Here is a 12913-nt window from a genome sequence, read left to right on the forward strand (position 1 = left end):
CAGGGCTATGCCAAACTGGATGAACCTTGTAAGATGGGAATGGTAGACCAAGGGGTGAGGACTTGTGGGATGGCTCTGGGGCAGGTCACATGGCAATGGGGGGGAGGATGACAGACTAGGAGCACAGGCAGAGGTAGGTAGATCAGAAGCCATGATGTGAATACAGTCCAGGCTCAACAGGGCTGATGGATACAGAAAAGAACAGGGTGTTTGGTCCAAAAGGAACATCTTAGAGCTTCAGATGGAAATGTCAGGTCTTCCTCATTTCTGTGCCTTTGCTAGTTTTGTTTCCTTGGCTCAGAAACCCAATATAATTTCTTTCAATACAAATTTTCCCCATATTCAGGGAATAACGCATTCAGCCTTCCCCAAGTACTCCAACCCTCAACAATCTTTTCTCCCCCATATATGTATAGCTTGGGCTATACATATGTATATCTTGGTACTAAACCATAGTGTGCATAATGTGCTTTCATCTATGTCCATCTTATCTATCTGATTTTTGTTGTAAGCTTCTTGAAGGCAGAGACCTTACCTGACATTCTTCCTGAAACCCTGCTTCTTAACACAGCACTGGGCCAAAGTGAGCCCTCAATAATGACTTGGTGATCGAGCAGATGAAAGATCAGTCAGAGAGCAAGTATAAAAGGTAGAGAAGCCAATGACTTGATAAATCCCAAACTGGATGAGCAACCCCTGAACAGAAGCTAATCGTGTTGCGTGGTCCTTCTCAGCATCTTCTTGGACCTCCCCATCCCCAAATAACTCTTTCTTCAATCTTCTTCCTACTTCAAACAGCCTACTCTCCTCATAACCAAGAGAAAACATGCCACATGAGCCAAGCAGTATCCTACAACTTCAGTGATAGAAAAAAACATAAAAGATCATCTGGTCTATTTTTATCATTTTGCACATGGCGGAAGCTTAAAAAAACTAAACAGATACAGAGAAGTGCAGTGACTTGTCCAAACTCACACAGCTGGTTAGTGCCAGAGCCAAGACCAGAAACCAGGTCTCCTGGCTATTACACATTGCAACATAACTGAGTAAGCAATTTTTCTATTCCTAAGTTATCTTAGCCCTAATCTAATGTGTCTGAAGGGATTTCGAACTTTCCAATCCAATGCTTCTTCTCTAATCAGAGTAGTTTATCAAAGATTATCCTCTTAGAAAGGGATTCTGGAAGGGAAGTTGATTTATTGAGTACATACTAAGGGCCAAACCCTATGCTGGGAATTTTCCAAATTTTATCTCATTTTATTCCTCATATCACCACTATAAGATAGTTTTTAACTGTCTTACAAGTGACACCAAAAGATTAAGATGCTTGCTCAACCCTACCCAGTTAATAAGTAACATAATGGAGATTTGATCCAATATCTGGTGGATCCCCAAACCCACTGTCTTTCAATTAAACTATTAAAGTTTCTATCTTTTAGCAAGGGCAGGGAGGGGTGAAGAACAAGGTCTATCTTCACACCAACTCTCCCATCAAAGAGAGAAATGATAAGTCTGTGAGTGGGAAGAGCTTATGGCAAAATGAAAACATTACAGGTACAGACTCCTAAGCTCATGGTGGCAATTCAAGATGAGTTCTCCTTTTCATAGTGCTATGCCTTTTGCAGGTTCTCTTCTCAGGGAAGGGAAATGATTTAATCACCTTACTGTTTGGGGGAGTGAGACAGAGGTATTATATCTTCAAGGGATTGGCCATCTTATTTTTTAAATCATCCCTCCCTTATCATCCAAGAGAGAAGGAAGCTTCTGAAACTGTGCCTGCTTTGCAATTCAGTCCCCATTTGATCTTATCCAAGAGCATCGTCTTTGTAGCATATCACCATGGAGACTTGATCGAACTCATGATCTTGCACTTAATCTTGCAGTCTGCTGCTGAATGGCTGATATTCCTTCTTAGGCCAAAGAACAGCAGGTTCTTAAATGAATTCTTTTAAGGAAAAAGAGCTGCTGACAAACTGTTTAACCCAAGTCCAAGATATGGCACTTAAGAAATACACAATATTACACCTCTTATTGCTTGTATAACACAGCTTGGGATGTTTGAAATTAAGGCTTGAACAAAGAAAAGGCATATCGGATATGTTAACTATTCCATTGCTTGTGTAACTTTCCAAGTTTGTTTCACTCAACAAATATTTATTGAGCTTGATAATATCTCAAACCTTGACTATGGAAATATGAAGATGATAAGGACATGGACTTTGTCCTTAAAGAGCTCAAAATCTGGCTGGGGACACACAGAAATAAAGTAACTGTAGCATAATGTCATACATGCTATAATAGAGCCATGTGAAAAAAACTAGAACAACTACTAATTCCAAATGGAGGTAGACAAGGTGAAGAGAGAACATTAGGAAAGGCTTCTCAGGTGAAGTGTCATTGGAGTATGTTCTTAAAGGGTTGATCCACAGGGATTAAAGAAGCAGAGGAAGGGAAATGGAAACAACTCCTAACAAAGGCCTGGAAATATGACAGCAAAAAGGTAGTTAGGAAACACAACAATCTAGTGAGATTAGCGTGTAGAATCTAAGATAGGGGTTTGTAGGGATTGGCAGGCAGTAGAGATGAAAAACTAAACTGGAAATTGGAAGTAAAGGCTCTCCACACCATATTTGTGCATGTTTACTCAATGCCTTGTCGCAATGGGAGGGTTGAATCATAAGCCGTGATGAGAATATGGGTGGTTTTTATTAGGACTTTGAACTTCAAATTGAGAATAATGAGGAAGCTTTGCTGGGCTTTTGGTGAGGGAAGGACATGATCATATTTGGATTCTAAAAAGATCATTTTCCTTAGCATATAAAGAAAAGATTTATTGCAGGACTGCTCAGTCCAGGCAAAACTAGAGGCACAGAAACCAATCATGAGGTTTGTGTAACCATCTAGGGAAGAGGCCTAGACTAGAGCAGAGGGGATATAGTGGAGGGGCAGGGGACACAACTGATAGAGATAGAATTAGCAGGTCTTGGTGACACACTGAATGAGAGGGCCGATGGATAACTAAGTCCTAGCCAATGGCAAGACTTCACAGAAGACACACAGGACAATTCTGCTTGGCCAGAACTTTAGTGACATGGCCACACCTAACAGCAACTGGAGGCTGGAAAATGCAATCTTTTATTCTGGGCAGCCATGTGATAAGCTGAAAACAGGTGTGTATTAGTCATAGGGGAGAACGGCAATCTCTAGCACTCATACCTGTATTATAGCTGCACTACTTTAGTCATCTTTTTACCTTTCCCCTCCAGAGACTGAAGACCAGACCCTTCAAAGGCAGATGCTATTGTATCTGTAGTACCCAACAGTGCCAGGCACATTGTAGATATTTACGTAGATACATAATACACGTTGAAATGACACGATCTTGCTGTTGCTTAGACATGTTTCATATTCTTCCTCCCTGTGAGCTTGTGTTCACTCCTGTTCCTGTCCTTCCTCCATAGATCTGCTTAGGATGTTGGCCACACAGCAATCCCTTCTCAGAATGTGGAAAAAGGTTATTTTCATTATGAATAATGGGTACTTACATTTTTTTTTTTTTTTTTTAGACAGAGTCTCACTGTGTTGCCCAGGCTAGAGTGCCGTGGCGTCATCCTAGCTCACAGCAACCTCAAACTCCTGGGCTCAAGCGATCCTCCTGCCTCAGCCTCCCGAGTAGCTGGGACTACAGGCACACGCCACCATGCCCGGCTAATTTTTTCTATATATTTTTAGTTGTCCAATTAATGTCTTTCTAATTTTAGTAGAGACGGGGTCTCGCTCTTGCTCAGGCTGGTTTCGAACTCCTGAGCTCAAACAATCCGCCCGCCTCGGCCTCCCAGAGAGCTAGGATTACAGGCGTGAGCCAAGTACTTACATTTTTAAAAACTGAAATTTTACTAGAACTTCCTAAAGTGTGCAGGATAAGTAAAGAAATAAGGCAACATTCGAGGCAAGATGGTAATTCTGGGGATTTCTTCAGTGTCCAGATATACACTATCAGGTTTTTAAAAAGAAAGAGAAAATGGAAGTATAGAAAATGTAGGCTAATTGGAAATGTACTAAGGGAGAGGATAGAATTAGTAATGATTTTGCGGCTGGAAAAATAGGAGAATTATACAGCATTGGCTGAAACAGAGAAAGTCCAGAGTTAGGATGGAGGTTGGAGACAGAGTGATTTTATGACAAAGATGAGATTGGTCTTACCCATTTAGGCTTTGTTGTAGGCTTTTTGATTTTAACTGTAATTATAATTTATCAACAAATCTTTCCTTTCTTTAGAACTTGGGAAGAAACTTCCTTATGCATCATTGAGTTTTTGTCCTTTCCCAGAAATAAATATGTCTAAGTTACCGTATTAAAAATGTGACAGTGAATTAATGGTTAAAGCATTTTTACTTCAAAATCGAAGGCATTTATGTATTTTAATTTGAAGTAATAAAGTTTCACACTTCCTCTAGATTCAAATTTTCCATAATCTAGAATAGAAACAGAAAGAACAGGAGAGAGACTGGACACAGGGAGAAGAGAAGACAGCCATCTGCATGCCTAGGAGACAGGTTCAGAAGAAACCAACCCTGCAGACGCCTTGATCTTGGACTCTAGCCCTCAGAATTAGGAGCAGAACATGAAGGAGCAGGATAATGGCAGAGATCAACCCCCTAGAGGCTTAGTGCCCAGTGAGAGGTGTAGGTGGAGTGGCTTATTTTTTTTTTTTTTTTTTTTGAGACAGAGTCTGACTCTGTTGCCCGGGCTGGAGTGCTGTGGCATCAGCCTAGCTCACAGCAACCTCCAACTCCTGGGCTCAAGCAATCCTTCTGCCTCAGCCTCCTGAGTAGCTGGGACTACAGGCATGAGCCACCATGCCTGGCTAATTTTTTCTATATATTTTTAGCTGTCTAAGTAATTTCTTTCTATTTTTAGTAGAGACGGGGTCTCACTCTTGCTCAGGCTGGTCTCAAACTCCTGAGCTCAAGTGATCCTCTCGGGTAGACAAGGTGAAGAGAGAACATTAGGAAAGGCTTCTCAGGTGAAGTGTCATTGGAGTATGTTCTTAAAGGGTTGATCCACAGGTATTAAAGAGTTGCTGGAAAGCTCTTTTACCCTCACAAACCCAGAAGCTGCTGCCACCAGTGAACAGGGATCTTCATGAGGACAAAACACAAGGCAGGTGGTGCCCTGGGATCACTTCCCGTCACCGCAGACCTGAGCCTAGACGACAAGCGCCATCTTGCTTCTCCACCCACCGTGCACCTTGGTCTTCCCCAGGGGGCCTCAGGCCCTCAGTTTTAGTCTCACTCATTCCCACACAAACTCAGTTTCCAACAGAGTTTCCCAACTCTGGCCCAGACTGCCGGAGCCACAGGGGACCGGTGTGTCCCGGGGGATCTGTGTGACCCCAGAGCCTGGATATTTTGCATGAGCTGCCTTGTGGAGAGAGGGACACAGGTGACCAGAATGCCAGCTTTCTTTCACTCAGACTCTTTTCTTCCCTTCCCCTGCCCCACCTGTGGCTGCTGAGAGATGATTGAGCCAAGGCCTGCAGGAACTATTTCTCCCCTCTGTTGGTGTATCCACCACACAAGGCCTTCCACAGAGAGTGGGATTCAGGCCTTTCTTCTAGGGGTCCTGAAGCAGACTGACGGGTGCTTAGACTGTGAGCTTCCTGCCTACTGGCCCTCGCTGGTGCTGCTTGCTCAGTGACTCCATCAGTGCGGGGCACATCCCGAGGCAGAGGGATATCGAACCTGCTTGGGCGCCCCATGGGCAACTCGGGACCAGCGTGCTTCTCCCTGGCATGGTCAGAGATTGATCTTTGGGACCGGGGATAGGCCCACAGGCCACATCCCTGTACCCCCAGGTCTCAGTGGTGTTGCGTGGAGGCAAGGAGGGGAGATTTGTGATTGGGTGAGGCCACTACATCCCCTTCCTGGTGGCTCTGCCTAGAAGGTGGGAGTAGCCCTTTGATCCCTGCTGAAACAGATCCCTTGCCATACTCCCCTACTTGTCTCTGCTGTGGCAGAGAATAAGGACTCACCTGAAATCCCAGGGCTCCACCCACCCCCTGGGGTAATCAAGTGCTTCTGTGGAGGGACTAGAGCCTGTCAAAGGACCCAAAAACAACTTCGCAGCTTGTTCCTTCTGGCAAGTGCCACCTACTGACAGGGAGGTCAATTTGCATGCCCTTTACAGCATTTACTGAATCAATCATACAGGGTATGATTGATTCTCACCCACAAGCACCACCCACTGTCTCAGAGATTAAACTGGGCATGCCATTGTCTAAGTAAAAGATCCAAAAATAAGAAGCAAAAGCTGCTCCAGATGAGAAGAAATCAGTGAAAGATCTCCAGATACATGAAAAATCGCAGTGAAAAGACACCTCCCAAAGAAAACTATAATCTATTTATCACTCATATAGAGGGACATTTATTTAAATATTAATAGTAAACACAATTGAGTCATTTTTTTAAATCTCTCAAATGTCTATTCAATTTCAACTTGATGTAATCAATGCCACATCAGGAACTCATGGAATTTGAAAGGGGTACAAGAACAAGCCAATTTTTTTTAGGTTTTAGGAAGATAAATAGTTGCAAAGGATTCCTCATACCTGTATAGTAACCCAAACTATAAACTTGCCCAACTCTGTGGAGCAAGTTAATCAGATACTACCTTGAGAAATGTCAGTTTGGATGTAAGGAGTAAAACGAACTAACTAAAACCTGCTTTAAAACTCCCCCATTTTAATACCTATGTAACTTTAAAAAAGACACCTCATAATAGTATTGACAGTCATTCGAATTTTTGAGGAAATAAGTGAAACTATTTTGCATGGAGACACAACACATATTCTTTACTCTTTCAACTCTAGAAATAGCTTGAGAGTTTCAAGTCCAAACATCCTCCTCCTCCCGAAACTTCATATTAGTGGTAATATTTTCTACAGCTTTTTTGAATTTCACCACAGGTTATATATTGTGGCTTTTTTCCTTCACTCTAACATTCACGGATAATCCTTTTTTTTTTTTTTTTTTTTTACTGACAGATGTTTGAAAGAATAGCTTGGAATTAATCCTCACATGAATTTTAGCTTCTTCCAAAGTGTGCGCATAGCAAAGCACCAAAGGTTTGCTAATGAATAAGAAAACAAACAGTTGGCACTTCTGCTTTAGTAGGTTACCTTCCAGAGCACTGGCTGTTGGGTCTTGAAGCAGATAATTTAAAAAGTGTTTCCTTTGAAGTAGAAGGGGCCAAAGAAAGCTAGAAAAAGCCCAGCACAATAGGTCTCACAATTGAGTGTTATGAACCAGATAGCTTCATCTGGTAATTTCAGTACCTAGGTGATGGGCAAGACCATACCAGAAATGGTGGCCACTGTCAGGAGACTCTGTCTTCCTCCAGGAGAAACAAAGAAAGGGATGACAGGCCTCTCTTCACATGCAGAAGTGTGAGAGATGCCAGCCATCCAAGAGAACACTCCAGTTGTTCCTGTGGAGCAGAGCACTACTGCTCTTCTATCCACCCACATCCCACCAAGACTTTTGGAACCCAACTCAAAAACTTTTAACACTATTTTTGGAAGGAGGGGTGATTTTTAAAAATTTCTGTGATCATCTGATTCAAACGTCTACATTCTTTAATTAGGAAAATGCATCTGTTCGTACATTATAAGGAGTCCCAAGTTCTCTGGAAGACCATCCACGGACTCAACACCAGCGACTCTGGGGTTGGAAGCCTTTTATCTTGGAGTTCCTCCATTGCATTCATTAGACCAGAGGGTCTCAAACTCCAGAGGGTCTTAAAGTCCCCCATATTAAAATCACCTCCGGAACTTTAAAAAATTCCATTGCTTAGGCCAGGCCACATCCTGTTCCAATTAAATCAGAACTTCTGAAGGTGAGACCCAGGAATTAACATGTATGTTTTAAACTCTCCAGGGTGATTCCAAAGCGCAGCAAAGTTTAAGGAGTAACACACACGTCTCTTTGTGGTCACACAGTTGATCTAAGTGCTCTGCGGTCACTGGTTGTTTTTAATAATTGTGTCAGGAACAAGAGAGAGGAGTCAGCCGTAGATTTCTTACTTCTAATTTACTTAGAATTATCTCGGAAATAAGAAGTAAGGGTAGGTCAGGGATGTGCACGCTTTCGCAGCGCTGTCCCTGGGTCAACAAGCAAATGCAGTTTCTTCAGCGAACGCCAAGGGGCACTCTCTCCCTCCACGCTCTACCTGGAACGACTTCCCCTTTCCAACCGCACAAAGAGCCCAGCCTCCTCTCGGGTGACATCACAAAGGGCCGGTCCCCCGCCCCTTCGGCGCCACCACGTGTGTCCCCGCGCCCGGTGGCCACCCGACTCAGTCCCTCGCCGGCCGGTCTGGGCAGCGGAGGAGGGTGGTTGGCAGTGGCTGGAAGCTTCGCTATGGGAAGTTGTTCCTTTGCTCTCTCGCGCCCAGCCCTCCTCCCTGGTTCTCCGCAGCCGCTGTCGGAGGAGAGCACCGGGAGGCGCGGGCTGCAGCTGCGGCTGCTTCTCCCCGCCCGGGCGGCCGCGCCGCTGGACAGGTGCTGAGCGCCCTCTGAGCCTCCCTTGCCGCCTCCCACCTCTGCCCGGCTGCCGGCTGCCGCAGTGCACATGGGGTGTTGGAGGTAGATGGGCTCCCGGCCCGGGAGGCGGCGGTGGCTGCGGCGCTGGGCAGAAGCGGCCGCCGATTCCAGCGGCCGTGGGGCCGTGCGCCCCGGGCGCCCCTGCGAGCCCCCGGCTCAGCCATGGGGACCTCTGCGAGCTGCAGCACCACCCTCGCCTCTTGCAGCCGCTTCGCCCGCCCAGCCAGAGCCACGATGATCGCGGGCTCCCTCCTCCTGGTGAGCGCTTGTGAGGGACCGGGGGTGGCGGCCCCGCCAGAGCAGCAGCCGCTCTCAGGGAGCGGGGCGGGTCCTCGGGCCAGGGCTGTGGGAGGCGCGGGGCTGATCGGCTGGGTTGGACGGGCGTGGGGGCGCGTTGCAAGGGAAGGCGACACACCGGAGGGCTCCGACTAGGTCATCGGCGGGAGTCGCAGGGCTCAGCCGAAGCTCGGGAACGAAGGCGAATTGTTTTCCTTGCAGTCTGGCTGCGCTGGAGGAGGCGCTAGAGGTTGCCACCGGCTTCCTGCGCATTTCAGGGCTTTTGCCCCTACTCGGCCTACCTCGTACCCCCTCCCCACCCCCACAGCCCCACCCCCATGGCTGCTGCCCCCTCCGCGAGGTGTGGGGCAGGGGCTGCGGGGTAGGGCGCCGAGGGCTCGCGGTGGCCGCCGCTTTGTTGCAGCTGCAGTGTCATGTCGGGATGCTACCGCAGTGAGACAGAGCGGTACCGGTGCGCGCCGGACACTGGGGACCTCCGGGTGCTTCCGCGCCGTGCATTCCCGAGCAGGGCGCAAGCCACCCCCTCATCCATCCCTTCACCCTCTCTACCCTCTCTTGGCTCGGGTGGGTCCCAGGTTCTGCACGCCAGACAGAACCCTTAGACCCACTCTTAGGCGCCTCCAAAGCGCCGGCTCCCAGCCAGCCAGCTCGCTGGCATTCGAGTGGGGGGAGGGGGAAAGAGATCTTTATAAAGGAAGACGAATTTTCTACAGTCTTTCTTATTCCTCGTTTACCTGTGGCTAGGCAGGTGACCCCGCAGGGTGGTGCAGGCTCCTTCATCTCTCAGGCTGCATCCACATCTGGGCATGCCCTATACATAAGTCCTCCATCCCTTACCTGGTCAAAACCTGAAATCACCCTTGACCCAAAACTTACCCTCAACTTTCCCCAAGTCCCCTCTCCTTATTTCCAAATATTGGGGTGAAGGGTCAAGTTGGGTGGAAGAAAATTTGATACCAAACCCTTTTGAGCTTCTCATGCCTATCTTTTATCCCTGCAGGGAGGATGGAGATTCTTAGCTAAAAACCAAACAAAAACAAAAAACAAGAGCTTGTTTTCATGGCAGGGCTGTGTAAGGGAAAAGGCAGGCTCGCTGTCTCCTTCCCCAAAAGGGCTTAACTCCTGGCCAGCCAAGAACCGCTTAGATTTCAGGGCATTGCAGTTGCTATGGCCTGAGAATTCATCCTACAGACACTCTGGTTCCTTGTGTGTGTGTGTGTTTTAAGAGGAAGAGAGAGACTAAAAAAAAGTTTGTTGCTGTTAGCATTTATAATGAGGATAATGAGGCAAGTCCCAGTCTCCTTTAGAAACTCTTTTTTTCCCCGTGTTTAATTGAATTTATTATCAGTATCTCCCTACCTTGTCCTTTAGAAACTCTTTTCCGCCTATTTATAGTAATGGCGAAGTCAAGGTTTGGAGCTTTGAAACAAATGTGGTTGATGGTAAGCTGTAGGGGCGTCTCTTGGGGCAGTGAACCTGGATTGATAGTCTTGGTGTAGAGAGAAAAGCATCTAAGCCCATGGGAACACTGATTCTAATATCAGTGGAGTTAGATCTGTCATTGAGTTTCCTTTTTCAGGGCCTTAGATCTACTATAACCTACCACATCTTGGGTGCCTCCACCACATCTGATTATTATACTCCTCATGGAGCCCACTCCCAGATTAAATCTCAAGGCATTGTGCAATATTTTGTTTATTAATATTTTACCTTTTAGCATGAGATAGGTGCTTAAAGGAAAGTCTCGATGTGATCATAGGGTAGGTTGCCTTAACTAACTGGGAAAGAGCCCAGCTTGTTTTTCTTAAATCATCAAACTCAGCTTACCTAAAAATTGTGCGCTGGATTTGCAACTGAAGACCTGAGAATTTAAGTATGGCTGTTTAAAAAAAAGAAATTTATAATGGGGCTTAGAAGCAGTCTCAAGGCAATAAGCACAATAAGCAATACAGGATTCCTTATTCTTCACCTAACTGTAATAAAAAGGCCTCACTTAAATTCATGGGAGAGCGTGGGGTTGACCCCATCATCCTAAAGAGTGACTCAGAGGGTGTGCCAGGGATTATCAGGGACTACGTCATAACCCCCAACCAGGGGTGGGAGGAAATGTCTTTTGTCTTTCCCAACCCCATTCTGCATGCCCAAGTGTTCAGGACAGGCTTTGTTAATATGTAAAAGGATGATCTCATGACACTATTCTAAGGAGTATTTATCCCATTGGGATTCTTGGCCATGTCTAAGTGACAGACACCAGGTACTGGAGTTCGGTAAACATGATAGGGTACTCAGAACACTACTGGGGGTGTGGTGGGGAGGTTAGTGACATGCCCACATATTGCAGTTGGACTAAAAAATAATAATCTCAGTAAAATAGTCTGTTCATTATGACTTTTAGTTATCCCTCTTCTTTCAAATATCTCCCTTTTGGGGTAGCAATATTTATTGTCATCATTTTTTGGTACTTTTTTTTTGGTCATGACAGGCTAACTGCATGAAAGATACTTACTATAAGCTTTCTGAAGTACTAATATATATGCACACAATCTGATATGATATATATATATAGCAATTATATACAGAGAGAGCAATTACTGTATGCTGGGTGCTTTATATGCAGTATCTCATTTATTTGCAGCATCTCTTTGAAGCAGGTGGTATTATCTCCATTTTACAGATGAGAAAACGGAGGCTCCAAGAACTTCATTGGTTTGTTCTAGGCCACACATGATGGCACTGGAGCTGGAATCCAGGACTGCCTGGCTCCTCAGCTCATGTTCTCCCTCACCCCACTGCCATACTGCCTGTTTCACAAGTCCAAATCGCTTGATAATAAAATATAACAGCAGAGAAAGCTCACTGGGGAAAAGTTGAGATGGTGGTTTGGTTAGTTGCAGAGCATAGATAAGAATTATATGAGTGCCTTTGGAAGGAAGTGTTCTTGCTGCTTGCATGTCTGTTTCTGATGACTTGAGGCGTCTGTGTAATATTAGGAAGTAAAACACAAACTGAAAGACATGCTATGTGTTCCAGATGAAAAGTCTGGAAGCAAGATAAATGAGACCTTTAGGTTTGCGCCAGTCTTAAGGCATGCTCTAGAAGATCTTGCCCATTTGACACTATTAATACATAGTCAGAGATGCCTCTTGCCCTCAGGGAGCTTACTTTGACTGCACACGTAGAATGTTCGCAGTGGAGCAGTCAGAAGAGAGGGGAGTCATGAGTGATAAGAAAGTCAGTGCTGAAGTTTTGGAAACCACTCTTTTGCATGTATTATGGATTCCAGATAGAGGGCCATTTGCTGTAATAGCCTGTCCAGCTGTGTGTTTGGCTAGAAAGTACCAAGTATTAGTGTCTGTATCTGTCATTGGCACTGGACATCTGGCTTAGTGCTACCTCTGGACCTTCACTTATCATGGTAAATTACCCAGGAATTGGTACACCACTCACGCTGTCCCATTAGGCAGGTGTGGGTGGTCTGGTGGTGGCTGAAGTCCTGAATTTTGTCAAGATTTGGTGGCAAGTTCAAGTAGAACTATAAATTAGAGATATTATATCCAAAGGATTTTCTCCTTTTTGTGCACCTTAATTCTACAATCCTAGAATGTGAAAGCTGGGAGGGAGGATAAAACTGCTGATCTAACACCCTATATTTTTTGGTGGAGGGGAAAAAACAGAAGCGGGGAAGTGATTTATTTTTCATGTTCACAGTAAGCCTACATTGAGCTGTCTTTCTGAGGGAGGCACTGCCCTTGGCAGTGGGAACCCAGGGATGAATTGGGATTTGGATCTTGCCATGAGGATACAATTAATACGATAAATAAAATGAACATGGCCATCTGCAGTTCCAGTTGGGTTTCACTTGCTCATATGGAATTAGTGGTTGAATGTATATACCCAGACTACTACACCAATGTGACTGATGTCAAAATCTTTAAAATACCCGAAGTAACTTTGGCTATTAGTCAGAAAGGCAGAGAAAGAAAACACTCCCAAAGTCTCAGAATAACATACATT

The 12913-nt window shown here is 45.4% G+C and overlaps 1 protein-coding gene across 1 annotated transcript in view; it reads left to right on the plus strand.

Moving 5' to 3' along the window:
- The first annotated feature begins 8291 nt into the window (after nt 1-8291).
- TNFRSF21 (tumor necrosis factor receptor superfamily, member 21) overlaps nt 8292-12913 on the plus strand; it is a 73018-nt gene continuing 68396 nt past the window's right edge. Inside the window, exon 1 of the mRNA XM_012664673.1 lies at nt 8292-8860. Coding sequence (XP_012520127.1) covers nt 8765-8860 — 96 coding nt within the window. The 5' untranslated portion in view covers nt 8292-8764. The remainder of the gene's footprint in view (nt 8861-12913) is intronic.

Source organism: Propithecus coquereli, unplaced genomic scaffold (assembly GCF_000956105.1).
Source record: "Propithecus coquereli isolate 6110/MARCELLA unplaced genomic scaffold, Pcoq_1.0 Scaffold90, whole genome shotgun sequence".
In the NCBI taxonomy this organism is placed as follows: Eukaryota; Metazoa; Chordata; class Mammalia; order Primates; family Indriidae; genus Propithecus; species Propithecus coquereli.